This window comes from Rhipicephalus microplus, chromosome X (genome assembly GCF_043290135.1).
Source record: "Rhipicephalus microplus isolate Deutch F79 chromosome X, USDA_Rmic, whole genome shotgun sequence".
NCBI lineage: Eukaryota > Metazoa > Arthropoda > Arachnida > Ixodida > Ixodidae > Rhipicephalus > Rhipicephalus microplus.
The window spans coordinates 79,647,751-79,675,185 of NC_134710.1; the positions used below are offsets into that span (position 1 = coordinate 79,647,751).

The following is a 27,435-nucleotide window of genomic DNA, read 5'->3' on the forward strand; positions in this document are numbered from 1 at the left end:
AAGGTAAAGGCAACGAAAATAAAAACATAAAATATAGTGAAAAGACAATGACGATTTGAATTGTCAAACTATTCAAATAGTTTTTATTCTTATTTGTTTATGATTTTTTGTTGTTGTTGTTGGATAGGTCTCACCTCGTGCAGTCGAGTTTTCCAGCCTGACTACAGCGCCAGAACGCAATGCCTAGCGGAGAAAACACGCAACGGCGTCAGTCAAAATGGAACGCGCGTCTGGAATGGAATGAGCGGGCGTCTCTTTTTTGCGTGCCCCTAACGTCAACGAACTTGGTATGTGCTATTGCGAGCAATGCAGCTCCCTCTGGTCAGTGTACGCTGCCTATAGAGGACTCAGAAAACCATAACGCGTTGAAGTTGCAAAAGTTACAGGTTACTTAAAACAACAAAAAAAGATGTCTTCTGGTTACAGCAAAAATTGCGTGCTGACTCATCTGTCATATGGCTTTAGTCGTATGGAGTGTCTAGAAAATCTCCCATTCGCTCTCCGAGAAAGAAAAGAAAGAAGCGAGAAAGAGTGACTTAATTGAATGTTAAGACCAATGCAGGAGGCACCTTGGCACAACCCTGTTAAGCATGAAAAGGGCAAAAATAAGGCTAAGAAAAATGTTCCTTGCAAACCAAAACTCGGAAAGACTTTTTTTTTTGTTCTGCACTTTATTACTGCAGTTTATGCGCGTAGTGACATGCAGCGTATGCCACTCATGTGACATGCTCGCCAAAGCTTCCTTCTTCTTTTTTATATTGTTCCATATCCGAGTAAACGTATTATTATTTCACTGTCATTACTGATCACAAGCGTACATGCCGTTAGCATCATCATAATCATCACCATCATTACTATATTAATCAGCTTCCCAAGGTGACCCTCCCTCCTCCTCGAAAAAATAAAACTTGAACATCGCCTCGCTGTAAGTACCAGACAATTTTTACCGTAATGCATGGGGCTTTACTGATAATGTTTTTTGAAAGCGTATTTTGAACCCTGTGTGTAGTAGCGGGCGCCATACCTTTGCGCCAACACGCATATATATATATATATATATATATATATATATATATATATATATATATATATATATATAACGCAATGAGATGATTTGCATTAAAGCAATAAAAAGAAAGCGCTCCGCGTTCCTTAGATATTTTGCGTTAAAGAGCCACTCACCAGGTTTGACAATTTTGAGCTGGTAGACGAGGCGTTCATGATCACGTCTGCCAAAATTTGCAACGGTACGCTCCGCGGAAATGGGTCAAATTTCGAAACGAAAGCTGCTTCCGCTCGCCTCTACCGGCGCACGCGTAGAGAATGAGGGCATGACATGGGCGTATGAATGGCCCTACGTACACGGCAATGCAGTGACGTTGGTCCTCTACGTAGACGACTCTGCTCGGACGTTTTCACCAGTATACCACGTGACATGGCAAAAATGATTTAACACAACATGCGTAGTTTATGTATTTGTTGCTTTAAGAGATGAATAAAACTTGAAATAAGAGTGAGATGCAATAAAAAATTGGGCCCTTTTTTCTTACATTTGTTTCCCGTGAAATGCTACGAGATGCAGGGCTAATGTGCCAGCGTTTCGCATGCGTTCGTGTCCCCGCGGTCAGCGCATTGAGCGGACGACCGCCGTGGAACGCTCCTACACGTTCGCGCACTCATTGAGCTCATCTACTCTACCGCGTCTAAGCCAGCGTTTCCAAACAATCCCGCAGAAATAGGCAGAAGACCACAAAATAACGCTGGTCAACAAAGCAACGCCGTTCGCGTGCACGGGGGCTGGGCTTGTTCGGGCACGTCATGCACACGTCACCTCTTGGTCGGATGCCAGAGAGGGTAGAGAAGAGGTTTTGCTTGCGAAGCCTACGCGGAGGAGCAGCAAGGGTTTCGAGCTCGCCTCCTCTCACCCTCGTTTCGCGCCGCTTCAAAAAACCTGTTTTCTCCGCTCGTAATGAACCGATTTGAAAAAAAAAAAAATTGTGGCAGAACGTTCCTCATCGGACACCCAACAACTTCCACTGCCTAACTAAAATTCGGTATGGAGCCTGGTGAGTGGCCCTGTAAAGCAGCACCTCCTAGAAAGCGTGGTCACCCATTGGAAAAGATCTTGCTTCTAGGATCAACTACACTTTGACGGTTCTCTGCTCAAACTAATAAATTCAGAAGAAACGTAATTGGCAGTAAGCGGTAATTTAGGCTAAAAGAAATACGCTGAACCCTTAGTACATGAAGAACAAACCTAAATTTCAGGTTTGAAAAGTGTTTTGATGAGACAATCACGGCACGTTATAGCTACGTGGTCAGAGATAGTGTGGTTGTTTTGTCGCTTGACCTTAGCAAAAATACGTTTGCTCGAATGTAGAAGTCGCATACCACTAAGCTGTGCATTTATCCTAGCACTATTTTAGCGGGACGGCTCAGTGCTCTCCCATAGTTGAGTACGACGTACTCGAAATCGAATTGGAAAAAAAAAATGTTTTAAGTGTGAATACACTTTATAAGCGACCCCAAACCATCCACCGCCGTCGGCGGCGTCCGCAGTCTTCTCTCTATCTTTAAAAGAAAGAGGACTTGGCGGGCCGCAGCGCGACGCTCTACCGAATAAGCCACGGACGCGACGCTGATATCGGTGTCAGTAACGCGCCTTATACCCCCTCCCCCTTCGCTCGCTCCTCCGCTCTCCTCGCTCGCTGCAGCTGCGCGCGCACCCCTCTCTCTCGCTCGCCCGCCTTCTCTCTCAGTCTCCCGTCGAGAGCGGGTCGTGCGATGGATGTCCCGGAGGCAACGCTACCATCTGGATATAAGGCGCGTTACTGACACCGATATCAGCGTCGCCAACGGATTTTAACTTTACTCCCCCTCATAGCATCACCCCGTGCATTCGCACTTAACCATGTTCACCCTCGGGCAACGTGCCCTCGGGGAAATGCTTGGGAGTTTTTTTTTCTAAACCCTCGCTGGTAGCGGGTTTGTGACTTCCTGTGATGGCTTTGCAGTACTATAAATCGTGAACTACTCTTTCATTTTAATTAATGTTAGCCGGGACGCATTACGAGTTCTCCTCCCATGTTAAAGTGTGTGCAGAGCTCAAAGCATTCTGAACATCTGCCAGCATAGAGTAGAATAAAAATTAAGATTGGGCACTTTGGCCGAAAGCGGTGCCGCTGCGCAGCTTCACGCCGGCTGTGAGATTACAACACATCACTGCTTTCGAGGAAACGCGGGTACTATAGTTATCTACTTCAGTACCTTTTCTAGGGCATTATAAGGCTACGTGTCTTTGCGACTGCGATTGTATATCACAAGAGTGGAAGCTTGGGCTAGTTGGTGCGTATTCATATTTGCAAGGTGTTTCAGCGCGCGAACAAAGGAAAAAAGGACAGGGTAGACAGAAAGAGCGCTACTTCCAACTAACTTTATTTTGCAGAGTGGCAAGAATTTATACGTCTAAAAAGGAAGATTACAGAGCATAAATGTAAAAAACATCTTCCTTTTTAGACGTATAAATTCTTGCCACTCTGCAAAATAAAGTTAGTTGGAAGCGCTCTTTCTGTCTACCCTGTCCTTTTTTCCTTTGTTCGCGCGCTGAAACACCTTGCAAATATGAATGCGATTGTATATTTCACTAGCTCACATCGCGGCTCGGAATCCGTCTTCATCGCCTGCGGTTGTCGGGTGCGATCATGAATTCGGGTGCCAGAGAAGTGCACATGGCGTCGACGCGACGGCGACCTTGTTGCGCTCCGTGCACCAAGTTCAAGAGAAGTACGGACGCAGGGAGACGCGTTAACTTAAAAGATGTCGTGCGTCGTGGTCTTCGCTTGTTTGGCTGCTGCGAGGTACAAACACCATGAACACTTTGTGAAGTGCGTATTTGTCATTGAAGCCTTAATGTAATATTTCTCTCATCGTGCTGTCCGGCATATATATATATATATATATATATATATATATATATATATATATATATATATATATATATATATATATATATATATATATATATATATATATATATATATATATATATATATATATATATATATATATATATATATATATATATATATATATATATACACGCTATGTGGAAACGGTTTCAAATAATTGTGTTCGTCATTAAAATAAAATGCCCCATACTGACGAGTTCGTGGTGCTTGTCACTATCAAAGCTTTGTTATTTAACATGTCGCAAAGACACACACACACACACACACACACACACATACACACACATATATATATATATATATATATATATATATATATGAAATAGATGATCAGAGTTTCTTCCGGCTACCGTAATAAAAGTTATAAAATGTCCTCCGAAGAAGGCTGGTCCACCAGCCGAAACTGTTAGGATTAAATAAATATTTTATTGTTTTGTTTCTTATACTGCACTATTCTCGAAGTTTATATATATATATATATATATATATATATATATATATATATATATATATATATACAATAATAATGAGATATAACAGACAGTAATGCCAAGGAATGTACAGGGGAAGTTATTAACATTAATGGAATGTAAATAAGAAGAAAGAAAAGTGGATGAAAAAATTACCAACTGTAAGCAGGAATCGAACCTACGACCTTCGAATTACGCGTTCGATGCTCTAACCACTGAGCTATTACAGCGGCCCTCTCTCCATCCACTTTTTTGGGTTTATCTGTGAATTTAGAAGTAGGAGCGACAGTCAGCGCCATCTAAAAGCCAAACAACGAGTGTGAAAACACTCTTATGCGCATGTTTGGCGTCACGTAGCACGTGAACTTATTATGAGCGGGCAGCTGATTAATTGTCCCTCTTATACAACCTAAACACACCAAGTCTGCCAGTACGAGACCCTCGTTCAATGAAATAAGGGAAAGAAGTGTATACCTAAGGGCTCGTTTTTCCGTGTTTTTAACACAATAATAATGAGATATAACAGACTGTAATGCCAAGGAATGTACAGGGGAAGTTATTAACATTAATGGAATGTAAATAAGAAGAAAGAAAAGTGGATGAAAAAATTACCAACTGTAAGCAGGAATCGAACCTACGACCTTCGAATTACGCGTTAATTACGCGTTAATCAAACCTACGAGCATCGAACGCGTAATTCGAAGGTCGTAGGTTCGATTCCTGCTTACAGTTGGTAATTTTTTCATCCACTTTTCTTTCTTCTTATTTACATTCCATTAATGTTAATAACTTCCCCTGTACATTCCTTGGCATTACTGTCTGTTATATCTCATTATTATTGTGTTAAAAACACGGAAAAACGAGCCCTTAGGTATACACTTCTTTCCCTTATTTTATATATATATATATATATATATATACACATTCCCACGTTTAATCCACATATAAAGCCTTAAAAAGTGGCTGGGGGGATGGCTGCCGTGGTAGCTCAGCGGTAGAGCATCGAACGCGTCATTCGAAGGTCGCAGGTTCGGATCCTGCCCACGGGAAGTTATCTTTTCACCCACTTTTCTTCATACTTACAATACAATTTCGTCTGATATCTTCCCCTGTACATTCCTTGGCATTATTATCTGTTAGATCTCATTAATATTGTGTGAAAACACGAAAAAACGACCCTTTAGGTATACACTTTTTTTCTGTATATATATATATATATATATATATATATATATATATATATATATATATATATATATATATATATATATATGTGTGTGTGATATAACAGACAGTAATGCCAAGGAATGTACAGGGGAAGTTATTAATATCAATGGAATGTAAATAGGAAGAAAGAAAAGTGGATGAAAAAATTACCAACTGTGAGCAGGAATCGATTCACGACCTTCGAATTACGCGTTCGAGAGCATCGAACGCGTAATTATATATATATATATATATATATATATATATATATATATATATATAATATATATATATATATATATATATATATATATATATATATATATATATATATATATATATATATATATATATATATATATATATATATATATATATGGGATATGGCACAACGGGAGCGTTGTCAACAATATATATATACAAGGAGAAAGCAACGGGGCGGTATAAGTGATAAGTGTGGTGTATGCGGCGCGAAACGAAAGGCGGCTTCCACGTGGATGTGAACGTTGTTCCCTGCCTGAGACATCCGCCGGATGACGATGTTTCCTTCTTCGTCGTTGAAGGCGCGCGTGGGGGTCACTTGACGGGACGAGTTTACGCGATGGCATATGGCAAGTTTGTGCTCGCTCTCACCATTTTCTGCTTTGTCGAGACTGTGAGTGAGAACATTTATTGCAATGAACAGTTACCGCAGGGTCGCTCGACCGGCCTTGGGCGGAGTGTAGGACTCCGCGTACAGAGGTCGCCTTGCATGCGCGCTCTCGCTACCACCAGGCAGTGAGGCTTCCCACTGTTTCAAGAAGTGTTGCGAACACACAACTACAATAAAAGACCCCTTTGTGCTGAAAGAGGCAGGGGATGAAGAAAAAAGTATGTTCAATCCCGCGTTGGTCTTCTTTTAAATTTCGTTTTTATATTTTATTTATTAAAACCCTCAGGGCAAGATCCATTAAAGAGGGGAGTGGTTACAAAAGCGACACCAAAGCGAAATAGAAAAAATAGCACACAGAACATGTCAATATAAAAGGCATGTAGGTATACAGTTTTAGCTAAATTAAAGCCAGATAAAATGATGACAGACAAGTGATAAACAATGATGGCAAATGCACAAAGGTCACAAAATATGTACGTAAGAAAACAAATCAAGTCATAGAATCACTTTTGTTGCACATAGTAAAAAAAAAGGAGAAGAAAGAGTAGAATCAGTTCATAAGATATTAGATAAAGCTGCTTTAAACAAGTGACTGTCATGAATTGATACGATGACTTTGGGAAAGTGGTTTCGTTCGGAGAATGATCGGATTATAAATGTCTGAAAGAAGGTTTTTGTATGAAACGTTTTAAGACCAACCTTGTAACGGTGGTCCATTCGTGGCGATAAAGCGGATGAGAAATGTTTCGAAGAGTTTGACGATGGAATATTTTGTGAAAAAACGCCAGACGCGTGGCTTCACGACGACAAGATGGTGACCTGATAGAAAGATTGTTTTTCATAGGAGACACCCTTGCAGTTCTATTGTAGTTGCATAAGATGAAGCGAGCTGAATTATTTTGTACAATCAAGTTCTAAGGAAGATATTAGTTTGTCAGTAATAGTGGCCCAAACGGCCCATGCCTATTCTAATTGAGCTCGAACAAGGGTAGTATAAGAAACATTTTTAGAGAAGGTGCTGACGAAAAGTTACGGCGTAAATAGGTTATCATTCCTAATTAAGTAGTTAATGTGGCTGTTCCAAGACAAGTTAGTGAATATGTTCACCTAGCTTTTATAAGAGTTGACAAATTCAAGAGAAACATTATTGAGGTAATTGGTGTGCATGCTATATTAGTTGAACAGGACACACGCATGAATTTACATTTATAGTGACGTTTTGCGTCTACTGAGAACCAAAATTAACATGTAAAAAAGTAGTAAACTCGCAGCATGTCTTCGAGCACACGTTCGTACGGTAACTAACTGCGGTACCAAGTATACAGAAATAATGACGCCATAGAGACCACAGTCCCGGTCATTGAGAGTTATAGTAATGAGCGATAAATTGATAATGAGACTGCGAGTCATTTTGCATGATTAGAGTTATGGTAGTGTTAGTTTGATCTATTCGCAAAAGGAAATAGGTGAAATTATGTCAGTCTCGTCAACTTCGCCAGTTTCACCTATCCCCTTTTTGCATTTCTTTCGGGTCACGTGCTGATTGCACGTCCACGTGGGCTCTCTGCACGTGCTGTACTGCTGTGCACGTGCTGTAGCCATAAGCGTGTAGAGGGTTCCCCATTAAGAAGGGGGGGCGAAGATTATTCGCAGCGCCCCCCCCCCCCTATGTTGCCAATGTATGAGGCTGGATTTGTGCCCCCCCCCCCCCCCATGCGCACTCCTATGACAACACCTACACTATCACGTTTCACTAATCATTTCGGCTAAACGCGGGAGTTCTAGCTATTGGGAAATTTTATGCTTGCGAATTGATCCCCCCCCCCCCCTCCCTTCCCTGCACCCACTTCGGCTCGAATCGCATAACTATCGCTGCAGTTGCCTTGCCGATAGTTGGATGGGCAATGCTTTTCCGAAATAATTGCTCGCTAATAATTAATAAATTAACTTGAGCGATAGAATAACTTGCCAAAATAACGATCTTACTGTGAGGCATGCCATTTAGGAGTGACGTTTGATTCAATGCGATCACCTCGGATTTTTTTTTTTTATTGCAGTATGCCTAAGCATATGGTGCTTTTTTTTTCCTTCTCATATCGTCGCTCCCTTATTACAAATAGGGCTTTGTCTGGGAATATGGTCGTCTTCAGGTATCCTCTCGGGACATGCACCATGATCGTGCATTGTGTTATAAAAGTTAATTAACACAATTTCATGGCAGTCACGCAGCTCGCGAAATTTACACCCATAATAACAGCATATATATATATATATATATATATATATATATATATATATATATATATATATATATATATATATATATTAAAGTCGTACAAGGAAACGTATATTTACAGATATTTGCGATATTTACACACGACGACAATGGTAGGCACACTGGTGGGCTGGGGCCAGTCTCTCTCCCCCTCGTAGTCGTTTCTTCCACGCAGGGACCCTCTGCCACTTTTTGCCCCAATCCCCCGACTGCCTTGTGGTAGCGGGAAAGGTAGCGTGATTGATTTGATTGATATGTGGGGTTTAACGTCCCAAAACCACTATATGATTATGAGAGACGCCGTAATGAAGGGCTCCGGAAATTTCGACCACCTGGGGTTCTTTAACGTGCACCCAAATCTCAGCACACGGGCCTGCAGCATTTTCGCCTCCATCGGAAATGTAGCCGGGATTCGATCCCGTGACCTGCGGGTCAGCCGCCGAGTACCTTGCACTAGACCACTGCGGCGGGGCATATATTTCAGCTAGCAAGCATAGAATATATCGCGCTTTTCTTGGTTAAAGTACTTTAACGAAAATTAGACAAAAATGGCGAACTTCTTTTTTTTTGTAAGTGAGCGATTTCTGAAATAAAATTAAAGTACCACTAATTTTCTTGATTTGCCTAAAGTTGCGCGCATGTGGTGGATAATTTTATGCTGACGATAGCAAAGTTGATTGTGTCATATATTAATAACTTATATGACAACATCTGTGTTTACAACGTTTCATAACAATGATCCTTAAAAATGGAGAAGAAATATTCTGGACTTTGGCGGCCAATTTTGTGCATTCTTCCGTTCTCGCAATGGCATCTTATTTTGAGTATATTATGCGTGAACGTGTGCGCAAACGCACATTTCATTTCTCTCCAAAGTGGTGAAACTTGAATAGTCCAATTAGAATGGCTTTGACGTTTTATCCAGCAAAGAAAAATGGTACTCGTTGGAATTTATACACCGAAGAAAAATATTACTAGTTGGAAACGCCTTGCTGTGTCAAAGGATTGTCTACCTGCTTAGAACAACACACACACACACACACACACACACACACACACACACACACACACACACACACACACACACACACACACACACACACACACACACACACGCACACGCACGTACACACACACACGCACGCACACGCACGCACGCACACGCACACACACGCGCGCGCGCAACGAACGTCAACGTTTGCCGAGAACGTGAGCTGCCAACGCATGAATTATCTGCACAATATCCTGACTTTTCTCCTAAAGTGAAAGTTTAACCTCTGGGCGTCGGAACTTCCTGTTTCTCTCTGGCCTACTTTTCCCGTTTTGTCTGTTAATGTTTCCTGATCTGTCAGTCCCAAAGCGCACTTACTAAACAGAATAAAATGAAAGTGTTTTCGGCGCACGGAGGCACAGACAAATGGTACAGAGAACACCTGCATAGATGCATCGAGTTTGGCGCAAGCCTACGTTGCAAGCCCAGACATGCCAGCAGCGCAGTTTTTAGTTACCACCTCTACCGCCAGGTAACGCGCTACGCTTCACTTTCCCTCTTCCCCCCTACGATTGCCGTCTCTGTTGGATGTGACGTCAGATACGTCAGCTCGGCATTTGGTTCGCGATAAGCGGTGGCAGTAACACACACCACCGTCCTTGCTTCATAGGCCGGACACTCGGGGCAGCGGAGCTTCGTTTCGCGGCCTCGTTTGCGGGGACTGGTTTTTCAAGTGGCGCCGTCATTTGGAACATCGAGTGTTTCTCCTTCAAGCCGTTATCCAGACCGAGCCTGAACCATGTGTCCCGTGGTTCTGCTGGCACTGTTGTGCAGCCTTTTGCTGCTCTTGCTCGAGGTTGTGGCCGCGCTGTCCGTGGCCTTCAACCCCATGCGCGTGGAGAAGTTGAAGCAGGGCAACCTGGCTCGCGTCTCGTTTTCCGCACCTGCTTTGGAGCCACGATTCTTCAGCGTCGCGTCGGACAACCCGTATGTGGCATCGGTGACCGATCTAAATGTCACCGAAACGGGCGCTTTTGTCAACGGGACGTTTACCGTGAAAGGGAACTTTCTGGGTCACGCCAAGGTACGCGTTGTGGCCAATGGCACCGAGTCGAACGAGTTTCTACCTGTCAGCGTAGTGCGGAAGCAGAGCAGACTTTCCTTAATTTTTACAGTGTCCGTAGCCGTGCTAGTTTCACTAAACTACATCAACATGGGTTGTGCTTTGGACATGGAAGTTGTGAAAGACGTCCTGCGGAGGCCTATTGGACCGGTTGTAGGCTTCTTCAGTCAGTATCTGGCCATGCCTTTGGTGAGTGTCACTGTCCTACATAGTCGCTGTTCCATTCAAGCGCTTGTCGGGCGAAAGTGCATCATGCGTGTGTGGTTAAACCCCGCCGCTGCCGTGCACTGCTCGCTGACCGGCGAGGCAGCCGATGATTGAACGACGTTGCTGGCATTATACACAGCGTTGGCTGAAAGTGGCTGACCCTCGCGTGCCTGCCACAAGAGCGTGTTTGTGGCACGCGAGAGCGAACGCCGCAGGCCTTGTCTAAAAGGCGGACCTTGACGCCACCCATTCTTCTAGGAAACCCGTCGCAGCAGATCACACATCGAGTCGCGGATGTGGTGCGTCGGTCGCCACTGGTTTCCTGAGGGTGGTCGCTACTTGATAGCGGGGTGCCACGCGCGGATGCTGTTAGCTTCTTGCAGGCTCAATCGCCACAAAGCCATCACTTTCGACTGCATGTTTTTGATCTGGCAAGAGCCATTCCGTCTATGTTGTTTCTTTTCACCGTGTTCGCGAGGCAAAAATATGGTTGTCGGAAGGTTGTGTATGAGCTACGATCGTCATGTGTTAATTCTCATTGGCTACTATATATGGTTCATAAAGAGCCAAATACAGGTCCGATAGCCTGAAATAAAGGTGCGAAGCCCTTAGCACATTAACAGGTCGTGTCAAAGTTGCGGCTCGCTCGAAACATTTGTGCCCGAGGCTTTGCAGAAGAAAAGTTATGGAGCACAATCGTTGTTGTGTGCTTCTTTTTTATTTCTAAAGATCGCCGGGTTAGTGCTAACACATAAACCCCATGCATTATTCACTTTAGTCAGTTTCCTCTTCACATGGATTAACTTCTATTGGTGAAAGCAGTTTCATTGCTACAGTGTACTTGCCTTGTGATTTGAGGAATGTCCTTACGTTTACGTCAATACATGCATTCTTGATGCTGTTTTCTCTCTGCAGTTTCATGAGTATTCCATACACATTCTTTACATGACCTCAGAGCTGTAAAATATATATATGTATTGTAGCCTAATATCGAATATGAATTGGGACTCGATGGGACTACAAAATATTGATCACATTAAGAAGACGCAGTGGGCATGTGAAGTTGCATTTAAATGTGTGAACAGTGGTCAGTACAGATGTTTTATTAGGCTCTATGGGCTTGTGAAGGGGTAAACTTGGCTTCTGATGTGCACCCCTTGAGCACTGTGCCAAGTGACTCCTCTTTGAGGGGATATATTTAGCATCATTCGTGTGCAAACCTTCCTTCCTGGTGTTGTGGATGGAAGAGGCTGGTGCTTTGTTTCTTTGCAATTTTTTATGATTTTATTCTTCTTCCCCGTAGATAGGGTGAAGTTATAAGCAGTGCCTGGCTGCCTTACCTGGTAACTCTTGGTGTCTCATGGGATGTGCACATGCAGGAGATGAAATCAGTGCGTTATAGGCACCTATGCTGCAGTTCCCTTGAATTATTTCCACCAAGTATAAAAGCTTAGCCTGCTTACTGAAAAACATAGGGTCAAATTGCCCACTTTTTAAGTGAAAACTGAGGGATTATCTTCATCACTAGTGCAATCAAGGGTCCAGACAAATCTGCTATGTTGACTTTTTGTTGCCAGTGATTTTGTTATAATTGTATCCAGTTCTTCATACTTGCTGTGGTGCCTATATATCTTACATTTCTGGGGCATCACGCTCTTGTACAAAAACATGTACTACTAACTTTATGAGAACTTGCTCTATGTGAAACACAATGCTTTCTGGTTTGATACTGCCACTAAAGGGCAGCGTAGCATTTCAGCTTGTCTTCAGCAAAATTTATTTCCTTTTAGAAAGTACATTTGTCTCACTTCTCTGTTCGTAGTTTGTTCACCAGATAAAAAAAAGTTCATAATCTTTTTTCTTTTCTGGGGGTCAGAGGTTTATTTACTAGCTGCTTTCAAATAGAGAAAAAGTGTGGAAACACAATCTGGTGCACTTTGAGTTATAGTCAAAGAGCCTCAAGAGGTCATGATAATCCAAAGCTTTCCATTATAGTGACTCTCATAGCGTTTATGATGTTTCGTGGTGTTATACTCTGTTGGTAAGGCTAGTTGGTTATGCTAACCCAACAGTGCACTTCTGTTTTTTTTTTTTTTTTGCTTCAGGTGGCATTTGGAATGGCACAGTGGCTTTTTGAAGAAGCTTACCTGCAGCTTGGGCTTTTTACATTTGGCTGTTCGCCTGGAGGAGGAGCTAGCAACATGTGGACTGTTCTTCTTGGTGGAAACCTAAACTTGAGCATTGCTATGACCTTCATCAGTACCATAGCTTCTCTAGGTAAGGGTTTGTTTGTTTAAATCCCCAAACCTTGTTGTATCACGTTTCTGCAGTGACCCACATATTATTAAAGAGCCAGTCAACAGGCTCAGACTTTTTTTTATACCCCCCCTTCCCGAAGAAGGTCGGCAATTCATCGAGTAGGCTGCGGCAATCACGTTTCCCTAATATTGCAGCACTGCGTAGAGCCTCCATTTTTAAAAACAATTCTCACGCTCCTTTCCCATGCCTGATGAGTCATCCTTTCACGCACACTGACGCAAAGTTGCCTCTCGGTGACGGCGTAGCGTGCAGCTCGTCGATTGGTCTAAACCAGTCATGGCGACGAGCTACACCTTCCCCTCCCTGTAAGAGAGCATGGTGGTGAGGCCACACAAAAGTTTGAAACCAGATTAAACCAGTGTTTTAACCCCTGTAACTTTCTTAATATAGCATGTATTTGTAATATTCTTGTGGCAGCATGTTCACAATTCAAAAGTGCACTTATTTATTTTTATGACAATTTTTGGACATCGGGGGTTGTTTACTGGCTCTTTAAATATATAGAATACCACAATGATCAGACCTATTTCTTGTGTCTGAGCCTCACATCACTGGCTATTAACTAAATATCCTGCTGAATAACTGAGGCATGGTCCTCAGAAATTTTTGAGGGGTGGACAGGGAAGTGGGGTAAAAAACAATAATGAGGCTGAAAGCATTCACACTGAATAAACAATGTATTTTTGAAAACTTGGTGCCTAGTACAATTTTTGATAAGCGCGCACTCCTAATGTGCTGTAAGGTGCATGGCTGTACCATTTAATATGGTTGTACATTGTGGAAATGTGTTGCATAGAAAACTGTTGAACAGTCAAGTGTTTAATGTGTTTCTTTATAGCAGTGTGCCATAAAAGACCACATGCATTGCATGGTAAATCTCCTGAATTCACGAAACTTGTATTAAGTAGATATCATAGAAGCAAAAGGTTATTTTTAAAGTGGTAACTGTTGAAAATTCTATCATTACAAGCTGCCTTTTAATTTGCTCAAGTCTAAGAAGTGCAACATTGTTAACACATAACTGTATTGGTTATTATCATGCCTATTCTGGTGGTAACGCCAATGAAAGGCATGTCGTTTCAAATCTCCTAATTTTATTCTAATATTATCTGGTAGTTCTAACAGTAGAAAGCAATGTATAAATGTGTGAGGACATCTTTTCTATATACATTTTCTTTTGCTGCATTTGCATTAATGGGGCAGGGCAACACTTTTCCAAGTAATTTTCTAATGGCTTCATTAAAAGAGCTTAGTGCCTCGCCAATCAACTGCCACAAAAATTTTTACGAGCGCAATTCCAGGGATTTATCTCATGCTTTAAGTACTTTCTTTCTCTGTTCGTACCAGCGAGCACTCTGAAATATTCGTAGGGAGGGGAATCGCAAGGGGGCAAGATAATGCTTCGCTTCATCAGCGTGCATCATCACCATCAGCACTTTCTCTTCATTTTTTTTTTCCTTCAAGCGTACAGCTTACTTTCAATGGGATCAAGAGTGCACGTGCGGGCAGATGGAGACATCCCGCGGTGGCTACGATAACTGTTCAGTTTATGATGCTCAGATGAGTCAATAGCCATGAACTTTGGATGTATTGGATCACTTGTTGGTAGGAATAGAGAGAGTGACTTCTATTAGACTTGAGAATTAAATTTCAGGCTGTGTGCTGTGCAATGTTTGGCTTGCGTATTCTCAGGAGCCTCGGTGATTAATCAATAATGGTTTTTCACCATGCTGATAAAGTGTTGCAGGGCCAATTTCAATAAGTAGAGGCATTTTTTTTTCAGTGTTCTCTCTTTACCAATTGTGTTTCGCAAAAAAATTTTTGGGCATACTTTTAACTGTGTGTGAGTTGATCTTGTTTTGTTAGTTTTTTTCTTCTCAATTTACAGTGATAATTAGAGATCGGAACTTTAGGCATGAAAAAAGAATGTTTCAGGCACCTATAATATGCCCTAAAAACTGCAATTTAGGCACAGACAGGTGTTAACTATTCTTTAGGCATATATAAGCACATTTCATGATTACTTCAGTGGCAAGTTTCAGGACAAGTATTCAACTTCTAACAAACACAGCAGGCAAATTCTGTGCCTTGGGAAAGATAAATTTATTTTTTCTATGAAAAGAATTAAAAAAAGCATAACCACTTGAACAGATTTAGGTGAAAGCTGGGGTATTTGGACATTGTGGGAAAGGCTATGAAAGCAGTGTCAAACCAGCGTCTCAAGGTTTTCGGGCTTAAATTGTGCCTGCTTTCAGTCAGTATTTGTTTTTATGTGAAAAAAAAAAAAAAAAAAAAACGGTGGGCATCCACTGAAGTTAGGGAAGCATACTTGTGGCCTGGCACTTTCAATGCTTTAATTGGATCTGGAAAATTTGAATCAGCACCACTCAAAACTTTGGACACTTGTTCTGGCACATAAAATTCTGGATTCTTGTCCAAGACAGGTTTAATACCCCTGTCACCCGTGAAAACTTAAGTGCACTTTGAGTGAGTGTACTTGCACTCACAAAGCGTCATTTCGATGATTCACTGCAACACGGGAAAGGGAAGTGTACTTTGGAAATGATGGCAGTGGCAATGGACGGGTTTGTAGCACCACGTATATTGTTATTTTTGCACCTGTGTCTCATCGCTGCACCACATTGTCTTTGTGGAAGTAGCACCTGTGACACACGCCATCTTAAATGACTAGTGAACAACCCAAACCCACCTACACAAAAGTGCCTAGAACTAAACAACGTGACGGACACAGCCATTGCACAGCATGTGCTGCCACATCCCCCTAGCAGATATGGCCGCAAACTGCTCGACAATGGGAGTAGCGAGCTTTTTCGTAGTATTTATGGCTTGTGTTAGTACATAGCAGCATTCCTCATAATAAAAACAATGGTTTGAAAATAGTATGAGCACCAGTTTAGGCAACAGTGTATTTATGTACAAGCCACTGGTACCGAGGCTACACACTTCGTCACGGCGAAGTGGGGTTGGGGAACTCACTTGCCGTCAAGTATACTTTGCAGTGAGTGACACTAAACTTTCTCATGTGACAGCACACAAAGGACACACGGGGGGGAAGTGTACTTGCTCAAAGTGCACTTAAGTTGCCACCTGTGACAGTGGTATAAGCGTTGATGTGACCCTGTCAGCAACAGGTTCATTGATGGGACGGTGGTGACCCTTTCCTGCATGTCCGAAAAATCTGGGGACTCAAGCTTCGCCTTTAAGTGTTGAACAGGATAGCAATATTTTGTACCTGGTGCGTATTTCAACCACTTAGTGCATACTATTTATTGCATGATGTTACTCGAAAAGTTTGAAGTGTGGGTTACTGCAGTGTAATCATTAAAGTTGAAAGTGGATTGTGTCAGTGAAGCTGTCTGATATGGCTGAATTCTGTGTAATGGGTGCATGCGAGTTCACAGATGCGGATATAAAAATAACAAAACAATGAATATGAGTGCCCGTGAAATGACCACAAAATTCGTTATTTGGGCAGGTTCAAAGGTTATTTGAATTGGCAGTTGCGTAAGCAATGTTGGAAGCTTTGTGCCTATGCGTGCTTTAAAGAGAACATCAAAAGCAAAATATTGTTGACTTTTCCAATGTCTTATTTTAGTTGCTTTCCACACGTACAGCAAAATACTGTTTCTCCATCGATGGAGTAGTACTGTGATCTACTGGTCCATCGTCTGACAAGGACACTTTACGGCCTCTTTGTTTTGCATTGCTTGGCAGAATTCCGACAGTTGCCGTTATGAATAACATAAATGCCAACGAAACTTGCGTGCAGGTAGAAGGCGGCAGCGCCAGCCTAGCTTAACATTGGCTCGTTAGAGTATGTTCTAGTTACACTGTACTCTAGCCTCCCACACAGAACATCCAAGCTCCACTGCTCTCGAACCTAGTGCTGGGAATATTCAAGGGGCAGGGGGTACACTAGCGTGAGCCTCCCTTCGCTAGAGTAGCCTCGCTAGTAGCTTCGCTCATAGCCTCGCTCACGCAAGCGCTATGATGCACTACTCTTGAATCAAGCGACGGATATCTTTTAGGGGGCCCACTAGCGCTATGCTAGTCTCACTTCTCCTCTCTGGGGTACAAGCCCCGCTCACATAAAGGTGTGTTTATAGTCCGATGTTATTGGAGTGTTGGCGTGCATCACATGCGTCGGAGCGCATTGGCCGAGTGCAGTTATACGTTGGTAGTGGCAGTGCGTCAACCTATGGGCTGTTTTCACCGACATGCTGGCGTATGCGCACGTCGATCCTACGTCGAACTATAATCCTACCTTAACAGGAGCTAAAAATATGTACAAAAAAAAACAGCATGCTATGCTCGTGTTGTCGTTAATATGGTCACACTAAGTGCTTCTTTTTTTCCTCCATATGAACGGCTCATTTAAGCAAAATGTGTACTCGGTGAGTGTGAAAAGGCATTTTTAGGCATTGAAGGGCTGATTTAAACACACACCTCAAAATAGGCACAATAAAAGGCTCGAAATGGACTCCAAGAAAAAATAGGCATTTTGCCTAAAGTTCTGGTCTCTAGTGAAAATGTTATGAGTGCACTTTACTCGTACTGTGATGACTACTGTCTTTCCAAACATGCTAAACAACAACATGAATCCGGTATTGCTTGGGCAAGTAAGTTAGCTACTTGGGCTGTACAAATGGTCGGCATCAATTGTGCAGATGGTTCTCATAATTCTTGTATTACTTTCCTCATTTGTTTTATCAAAAATGACGCACTATAACGCATAAAAATAAAGAACTCTTGCTCCCAAAAGCATAGTATGTTGTAAACTTCAGGAAGGCAATTTTTTTTTATTTTGTTAGTTCAATCTTAAACATGCCAGTTACTGTTGCCAGCATTTTTTTTTACATGAGAATGTAGCCTGTAGGCGGTTTTAGAATCTACGAAAAAAATGTCTGTCAGACTTTAGTGCATGTTCTGCTAACTAGAGGCTTGGAACAGCATTACCATCCCATGAAAATGAGGATTTTGTGTAGCTATGAATTCAAGCACATTTTCTTAGAGCGGTTTAAGAAATAGCAATATAGACATATTTTCTATGTAATTTCAGGTTTGCCTTCACTTGTGGATGTTGCATTCATTTCTGTTGAAAACATACTTGCAGTGAAACCTGAAGCGTGTGGGATGTCTTTTGAGGGAGTACTAGTGCAGATTGCTTGGCTACTTATCATGCTTTACTTCAGCGATTCTCGAGAAAGATCGCTGGAACACTTAATTTCCACATTTTTGCACTGAGAGACTGTTTGACACATTCAAATATTTAAATAGGAAATGCTATGAACTGTTAAAATTCACTCGGTAAAGGGATTAAATACGTTAAGAAAAAAAGAAAAAAAAATCACGTTGGCTTGTTTATCATAGAAACATGTATTCTCCTAATTGGTGATGTACTTGGTGGGTGACGTAGAATTGGGATGCAAAAACTTTAGTCTGAGCTACTTGATAGTCAGTCGTAGTTCAATATTTAAACTAGCCCAACTCGTGACTCTTCTGAGTGATAGCTAAAGAAATTTGTGGCCCTAACAATAAAGGGATGAAGAACACCGACAAAAGGGTAGACAGAGCAATAAGTTGAGAAATGAGTACGAGTTGAGAAGTGCACTTTTTCTACTTGGCTTACATGTAGAGTTGTGTTCTGCATGTGTGAATGCCCTGGCACATGTTTATTGTCTTTCGATACATTGTTGAAAAGCTGACTATTTGTGTAGCTCTTGTGTGGTGTTTTTCAGAGTAATGTTTTCTGGCTGCAGGCACGATGCCCCTCTGGCTGTTCACACTTGGACGCAGCCTGTTCCAAGAGGCATCGCTGCGCATTCCCTTCCGCAACATCTTCACCACATTGGTGTCAATGACGCTGCCACTTGGTGTTGGCCTGGCCCTGCAGCGTTGGCGGCCCAAGGTTGCTGACGTGTGCAAGCGCTTGCTGGCCCCGGTGTCCGTCGCCATGATAGTGTATATAGTTGTGTTTGGCACGTATGCCAACTTGTACATGTTCCGGCTTATGAGCTGGCGAGTACTGTTGGCTGCGGCAGCTAACGTCTGGGTAGGCTTTGCAGTGGGTGCCCTGGCCACTCGACTGGCAGGTCTCCCATGGGCAGATGTGCTTGCAGTGTCCATAGAGACTGGTGTCCAGAACACAGGCATTTCCATTGTGTTGCTGGGCTTCTCTCTGCCTCAGCCAGAGGCAGATATTGCATCAGTGGTGCCTGTGGCGGCCTCTATTGTGACTCCCATCCCACTCCTGCTGCTGTTGATGGGGCAGAAGGTGTACATCCGCTGCTGTCGCCGGGCCGATGCAGTGGCTGATGCTAAGGGTGTGGCAGCCTTCGCTGAGGTAGGCGCCGCGGGTGATGTGGAGGAGAAGCGGGCATTGACTGCCTGCAACGGAGCAGTGGCCAACGGCACGCTCGGTGGCGGGAAGGCTGCTGAGGCCAGCTACGGTGACGATCCTGAGCGGCTGTGATGTGTTGTTGGTGTGACTTGGTGTCCCCAATCCTGTGCACTTGTGGCCTTGTTTTAGGGGTTGCTTGTCTTTCCTTCTTTTCCCTATGAGCACATGCTTTGAACTCTTGGGAAGAGATTCACTTGCTTACTACTGACCCTGTTGGGCTGCACATTATTCCAACCAATGCAGTGTGTCTCTAAAGCAAGCTGAAAATATAAGTCTTTAATAGTTTCCTTTTTTTTGTGTGTGTCATTTTTATCAGTAAATTCCATCCAGAGGCGATTAGTGTTTGCTCATTTTATTTTATTGCTTTCACGAGAGTGAGCAAATACTTGTGCATTTAATCTTTATTCACATTTACTGTGACCCACTTATCATTAAGCTTCTCTAACATGCTTGCTATGCCAAATATACATGCTTACTTCATATCGTGCTAAGTTAGGATTGTAAGATCTGTTTATTTTTTACTTTCTTAAGTGCAGCAGTATGAGTAAAAGGTGAGACGTAAATATTTTGTAAATTTTTTGTAAACATTTGATATTGTTTCTTATGTGCCCATAGCCCATTTGCATACAGGAGGATTGTGTGTTGCTTACCTTGTAAGCAGCCTAATCTGACCTCTGTTTTTACTTCTCCTTGAGTAAAGTGGGCTCGGGGCACAAGTACGTACAGCTCCTGACATGTTCAGGAAAATCATTTTTTCAGGTGCGCGTTTTTTTTTTTTGTTTAACGCAGGAAGTATGCGTTATAAAAGACCTACTAAGCATATCTTGTTGTGCGTGCCAAATATTCGTTATATCAGAAAGTGGAATTGTCTCATAGCTAGCAGAATCGTATGTTGCAGAAATCTCTGTCTTTTAAGGCCCCTATTCCTTTTGACAAAGGTGTTAGCCGGAACAGCTTTATCTGTTCACCGTACTACAAGTGGTTGTAGTGCATATTTGTTTTGCAAATCTAAAGGATAGTTAGTTTTGCTGTATTACTTTTATAAGAGAGCTGATAGCTTTGCAGAATCTCGTTACCAATTGGAACTGATTTAAATCCTTATATGTACAATTACAGAATCTTTGTGAAATCTCTCAGTAAAGTGTGATAACCTATTTTGTTCATATTTGGCTTCTGAGGCAAGCTAACTTTGTTATGCATAGTACACCAGGTTTTGGCACCAAATTAAAGTGTGTGCTAATTATTATTATTTTTTAATTTGTGGTACTTAGTAGTAATGAACAATTTTTCCCAATATGACGGGCCTTTACAGGTATGCTTGATAACTTGAAAGGGTGGTGGAGCGGGAGATAACTTTGCATCATGGCTGCTTTTGCTTGCTGGCTTTTCTTGCAATGTTTGACCTAACACTGGCTAACAACTGTTGCTTGCCATGCTCCGTTGCTTGTTTTGTCTTGTTTTTTTTTACATTTTCAATGTTTGTACTCTCAATACCGTTGGCAAGAGTACTATAAGTCCATAAAGTTTTATCTGCCAGATTACTTAATAAGGACATGAATGGACCTTTCTGAAATAATATTGATTACATTGGAAGGAACTGATTGTTTATATATTGACACACATGCAGTCGCGAATTGATTTTTCGGACATTTCCAGGCTGCCACCATCTTAAATGCAATATATTGAGGTGGTTGTATCAAATATTATATGGCGTCTCGCGTGTGTTTCACTTTTGTGGACATGGTCTGCATCGCAATGTTGCAGAAAATAAGGGTCACAAACTGTTGGTGCCACCCAGGTGCCTGCCTGGAACCATGCTTTCCTTGGTGGCTTTCTACCATTGCAAATACTTCTATGCAGGTTGGGCACCAAATCGTAACTTCAGTTGTTTGTGTTTGACGAAGCAACACTTGTTAACTCTAGTCTTCGCTGTGTTGCTTCGCCCAAAATATGCTACTAGTCAAAACTTTCTGCCTAATGCTCATATAAGAGGCCCATTGTTGATGAGGCCAGTTGCTAATAAATTTTTATATTGTATTGGTCCTGCACTGCACACAATGCATGTCTGGTTCTATGATAAGGGAACAAAAAAGACGAGTGTTCTGCGACAAGACACCTCGACAACATTGACTATAAAATTGAAAAGCACATGTATCTTTATTAGAGTGCAACACCGAAGTAGTCTCTAAAGACAATTTTTATGCTGCATTCATTGTTGAAAATAACAGAACATTTTTCCTCAGTTGCTCTTTTTTTTCCGGATTGCCTGATTGTTCTAACGTTTTTACAGCCTCCGTTGGGGCAGCTCTGAAAGTGAATGACGGGGGCCAGCTGACCCCCCATTATTCTTTCTGCTTCCTCCTACCATCATAGCCAAGTATTGAATGCCCTGCTGCACCTCCAGCAGAAAATCCTGGTGCCACATCTGCCACCTCTGTGTCCGAAAAATCATTCAGTGACTGTTAATAAATAATAAAATTCAGTCTACCATCATGCAGGCTTTGTAGGAATTGCCCATTCATATGTGATTGAAGGTTGTTTGAATATGAAAACGACAGTTTTCTTTAATATGTACCTCATTCTACAGGGAAACAATCATTGATGATCAGCAGCAGCAAGTGCAAAAAAAATTGTATAGAAAATGTTTGACTGCAACAGTTGCTAATCACTATTCGAGTTTACTGTATTGTCTCCAGTAAAATCCACTCTGGTTGATGTTCCATGTGTTCAAGTCATGAGTGCCTTAAGCTTTTGCTCCTCAAATGTATGACAGAACATGTACCGCAAAAATGCTGCCTCAGTTAGGCATGTTTCAATCATTGGTCCTGGAACAGGAGAGGAGCACTACAAAATTTTTTTTTTTCTTCCAACCTATCTTTCTTTTTTTTTTATCTTCAGGTGCGGTACGACAAGTTGGATAGTCCGCTACTGTCTGACTGATTTCATGGAGCAGGAAACCAGATGCGTGCCAATTGCTGTCTGTCTTATTTTACTGCTGCTTAGCGTGTTGCCTTCTTGCTCTGTTGACTTTTTCTTTTCCTTTTGTTTTGTCCTTGTCTTTAGTAAATTGTTTGTCTCATTGAGTTGGTGATTGTTTTGTTGTTTGTTTCATGTTCATTTGATTCTATTGTTTTATTGAATTACTAACTTGGCAGCCTATAATGGCTGATCACTATGGCAGGAAAATATTGGTATTTGCATTTTTAGACTGTTTTTCAGTAGCACAGCTTGGCCTCCGTAGGGCCCTAGCTTTCTTGAGCTGTTTCAGGCTTGGTGCTTCACTAACAAATGGCTTTGTAACACCATGCTTCTGCATTGTACCATCAAGGATAAGTGTGCAAATCTCTTTCACCTGATGGCTGGGTGGGTGACCAGAATGCTGGCCTTCTCTTAACACTTCTCTCACAATGATTTTGTTTCTCGTGGAAAACAAGATATCTTCTTCTTTTAGTGTTTAATTCAGACAGATTGCAAATGCTACATGGAATGATGATGTGCATGCTAAGCATGTGGAAAAAAACAACTGAATAACTGCATTACTAACCAGTTTGTATTTTTTTCTTTTTTTGTTGGTCCGTTTTCTCTGTGTGTGGTCCTGTCTAACTTTCCTAGGGACCATCTCGTGACTTGGCCTCACTGCATGTCCTAGCAGTTGAGATTGCAGCTGGCCCTTGAGAAGTGGTCGGCACTTTTACAACAGCCACTGCATGGAAGAGGAATGAGCTTGCCGCTGCTGGGATGGGAGCCAGTCAACTGGCGCAGTTTACCTTCTCGTATAAAGCATATTGTAAGATCTGTTAGCTTCTTACCTACTGGATTATTTGATAAGCATGCTTGTAAAAGGGGTTTTACTGATTTGTTTTTGTTGTGGTTATTGGAAGCAATTGTACTGGTACGCTTTACAATGTGCCTTGCTTTGAACAAATAGTGCACTTTAAGTGTTTAGATTAATCTGAGCTTTCCATGATGTTTCCAGGTCATGCTATGAACACTTTTCAGTGGCTTGCTTAAAAGTGTTCAAAGCACTGCTCTTCCATTAGTCGGAATACTGGTGATAAGTGAATATCAAGAGTCATCATACAGATATTTCTATAAACACTGTTCCTGTAGCTTCTATTTGTAGTCGCACACTTCAGAAGTGACGTCTGGTAAAGCTGGTAGTTTGAAAAATGTCACCTCTCTGTTCATTGCTGTTATTGTGAGAAAAGAAAAGCATTTCAAAGGTGTTCTCATTCCTGCAATTATTTCATGAGCCTTGCATTCTGGAGCAGAAAGTGTTTTCATTGTTTGGATGCGGCATAATTTCCTTTGGTAAGCTAAGCTACAAGGAGTACTTGGTACTTAAACATTTGGCTGGTGATCTTTTTGAAGTAGTCTATCTGTACTGATAACTCGTTAACAAGCACAGAAAATATTTTTGATCCTTCTGGGTGATCAGAAGTGTGTTTTATGTCTGTGTGACTGTAGCCCAATGTTCAAACAAATTATATAGATGCATACTTTCCTGTTATGAAAACAAATAAAAAAGCATAAGCAAATCTTTGTAGACTTGTTTGCTTAACCTATCCTTGAGCTTGAGATACGACTGTATCTTGCAACTGAAGTCAATCTCTTAAGCTGATGGAGAAAGAGAATTCTCGAGGGCTCATTTGTTTGACTCAACCTTAATCAACACAAGCAGATAATGAAGCTAGAGCTCATGTTTCATAAAGGGGGCTTGTCAGCAGCAACTGCGGCATCTGCTACTGCCGTTTCAAAGACAAGTTATGTTGTGAAAACGTTAGCTCCAGTGTTCAAGCCTTCATCTTCCGCTGAATTGTCATAATTATCTTCAGCAACTGTACCGGTTGTTGTACTGCCGTTCACGAATGTTTCTTAAAGGAGAGATCGCCAAATTGACAATGTTATCTGGCGTGAGCCCCTACTCTAGCGCAGCTTCCAGGTACCGTGGCGTTGCTGTGCGATGGCGGCCAGAAGCTTTGTTGAGATGATTGGAGTTTGGGACCTGATTCAAGCAGCAGTTGTTGCTGCTTGTTTTCCCGCGTTTGTGGTTGTTTTGCAACGTTGTGAATGGCTTCGATATTACCGGCACCCTTTGAGTTTCTCAAGTTGGGGGGAAAGTAGAAAGAAAAAGAAAAATCCAACTGATTTCAGTCGACAAAAGCCGACTGATGGCGAACCTTGGGGCTCGCAGCCTTATATACACTGCGAGGAAAAGTATATGTCCTCGCTCGCTGGCTTAGCGCATCTTTCTCTATATATATACCTTTAATCCTATTATTTTAATCCCTCCTCACCCCCATCCCTTGTGAGCTACTGTTGAGGTGTCGCACCGTGATGCAGAAAGTTACGGGGCTCACTTTTCTCTTCCTTTTTCTCTTAGAACCACTCCAAGTAAAAGTTTCCCGTTCAAATTAGCACCCCAGAAAGCCATGAGTAGTTAGGAGGGCTAAAATTAACAAGGAAACCACCAAAGACCGTGAATGTATGCAGCGCCTATTTTGTGTGCTAGTACAGTACCTTCCAGGTTTGCAGTTTTCGCGCTTAGATCGTCTGCTCGACACGGTTGCTGTGCAAACTACCAGAACTAAATTAGGAATGCGTTCCGCCTCTATAATAGAATGAAAGGACCGGTTTCAGAACGTTCATCGCATCGTTACACATCTGAGGTGTCTGCGAAGTGCCTCCATGACCTTCAGATCTGCAGCAATTTGTGTTCAGCCTTACTTGCTGATTGCGTTTTTTTTTTGTCGTTTATGCCCCGTACCATGCTATCTTTTGTACTTCTGAAACACCGAAGCATAGAGTAGTAACGTGAACGTCCCCTCTTAACCGCGAAAGTTGTATATATTACCACTGGTTTCGTTCGTGCTCCTTGCCGAATTCATTCTCTTGATATTCTGTTGTTATTTTGCTACAGCTGACTGCCTGTCAGCTGTAGCAAAAAAAAAAATGCACATCCCAAGCGCTCCGCACAGGTGGTTTACCAGCGAAGCTGAAACTTGCGGTCATTGGCAGTTGCAGATGTCGCCGCCGAAGCCGCTTTCGGAAATACGACATGGTTCATATCCATATGCGCGCACAATGGTCGCGCATGCGCACTCGTCAGCAGGTTCCGTATTGCCGCCATTCCGTAAATAGTTTCCGTAGCTCGCTAAAGACCTCTATTGCCTCGACGCTTCTGTGCGTACAACACCGTTCTCTCGACTCGCCGTTGTCGCTGGAACTCGGCTCGGAAGACAGTCGATCCTCGGTGTAAAGTGTAATTTACGCGTGTGGCTGTATGCGTTATGTGTTCATCATTCCATAGATAATCAGCACCTGGAGTAGCATGTTAGGCGAAAAGTCAGACAAACATCTCCAGCTCTTCATTCAAATATTTCTTTATATCATCGCCACCCGACCGTCATATTTTGCCGGGACGGATGCATTGGAGCTACGAACATTCTCTCACGGACCAAATGTCGGCGCTGTTCTCGTAAAGTTGTCTGCTTTTCAGGCCTTCGTACCATTCATGTCCTCCCCATGTGAAAGTTGGGACTTCAACCTTCCTGCGACTCCGAAATTTTCACGTGCCCGGGAACCCGTCACGTGATGTTAGTTTAAATTCCTCCCGTGCCTGTGGACCTGCTTTATGGCTTTCCTTGGCTGGGAGGCAATACGTGCGCGTGCGCACAGGCATGGTCAAATTACCGTCTCTTCCATAATCTCCTTCTTCTCTATTACATTCATTTCTCTCATCATCACTGTGCAGCTGTATTCAAGAGACCTAGGCTCAGAGACGGCGCTGCACAGTTAAGGCTTTAATGTCTCATGCGCACGTCCGTCCGTCCCGCCGTCTATGCCGTATAGGATAGAGCCAGGTGGCCGCCGTGGCGCGCCAGCGGACGCCAGTCGCGTCGGACAGCGCTCGCGCTTTGCTTGCAAATAGCTGCGCGTCCAATCATGCAAGAAAGATACGCGCCCATTGGGTTCCTTTCTGACCGACCCTGCCTCCATGGGCACAAGCGTTCGCCGAACACACCTTAGAATTCACTAAGAATACTTCATTTTTTCTTCTTCATTCTTCCCTTTTTCAAAAACACTCCGCTGAACCTACTGCGCGTGGATCAGCAGCATGCTTGCGAAGAAATGAACGACGTCCCTGACGGCACTCCCAATCGCGCGCGAGCACTTGGGTGCAGTCAACAGAGAAGCCAATGGAGAGCTTTTCTAGTGGCGAACGATTCTTCGTTTCGCATGGCCATATACAGCTCTCACTGCAGAGTATCAGAAAAGAATGATTACGTGGCACGTGTCAACGCAAGGCTACTCGGTATACACAGCAATTAGTTTTATTTGGGTGTATCATTATACGAGAAGGTAGTCTTTGGTTATTCGGAGAATATTTTGAATTAAAAATTTGGCCCCGATGAGAGCACCCCTTTATGAAAGTGCAATAGCGCGAATATAGCGGCGCCAACGCGATTAATCGAATTCAGTGGATCGCAAAGGCTGGTGGATCCCCTCTCGGTGTTCTAAGGCGGAACGCGCCTTGGTTGACTTTTTCGCCATTTGCGACGGGTTGTGGAATTTGAGAGTTTTCGGGCCCTGGCCCTGCTGCCAAGCACTGGTGTCAGCGCAAGCAGCTCCATATTCTGAGATTTGGTACACTGATATCTGTAAAGGAAAAAATTCTGACAGATACCGCGTGACCTGTGAATCGATGTCATGCGAAGCAACCTATGTCATATTACGCGGGGGATCGACGTTTTTGGGCAAATTTAGTAGCTGCGCGAATACGAAGGCTTGCCAGGAAAGTCG

The 27,435-nt window shown here is 42.6% G+C and overlaps 1 protein-coding gene and 1 non-coding gene across 5 annotated transcripts; one reads left to right on the top strand and one right to left on the bottom strand.

Moving 5' to 3' along the window:
- Positions 1–4,595: 4,595 nt before the first annotated feature.
- TRNAT-CGU (transfer RNA threonine (anticodon CGU)) lies at positions 4,596–4,668 on the bottom strand. The gene has a single exon. It is a non-coding gene; the product is annotated as a tRNA-Thr (tRNA).
- Positions 4,669–10,173: 5,505 nt separating this feature from the next.
- On the top strand, positions 10,174–24,170 carry LOC119176141 (ileal sodium/bile acid cotransporter). Of its 4 annotated transcripts, none has more exons than XM_037427290.2 (4): positions 10,174–10,874; positions 12,998–13,169; positions 18,992–19,681; positions 23,245–24,170. In XM_037427290.2, the coding sequence occupies exons 1-4, from the start codon at positions 10,362–10,364 to the stop codon at positions 23,256–23,258; spliced, it is 1,389 nt and encodes a 462-aa protein (XP_037283187.1). In that variant the 5' UTR covers positions 10,174–10,361; the 3' UTR covers positions 23,259–24,170. The 4 variants fall into 4 exon arrangements, with proteins under 4 accessions (XP_037283187.1, XP_037283188.1, XP_037283189.1 ...); XM_037427291.2 differs by having other exon boundaries at positions 18,992–19,575; XM_037427292.2 differs by having other exon boundaries at positions 10,175–10,874; positions 18,992–19,575; positions 22,531–24,170.
- The last annotated feature ends 3,265 nt before the right edge of the window (positions 24,171–27,435 follow it).

Coding starts and splice junctions, on each gene's coding strand:
- LOC119176141 (XM_037427288.2), top strand. CDS start 10,362: ATGTGTCCCGTGGTTCTGCTGGCACTGTTGTGCAGCCTTTTGCTGCTC. Junction 10,875..12,997: donor AGTATCTGGCCATGCCTTTG/GTGAGTGTCACT, acceptor TTTTTGCTTCAG/GTGGCATTTGGAATGGCACA. Junction 13,170..18,991: donor CAGTACCATAGCTTCTCTAG/GTAAGGGTTTGT, acceptor TTCTGGCTGCAG/GCACGATGCCCCTCTGGCTG.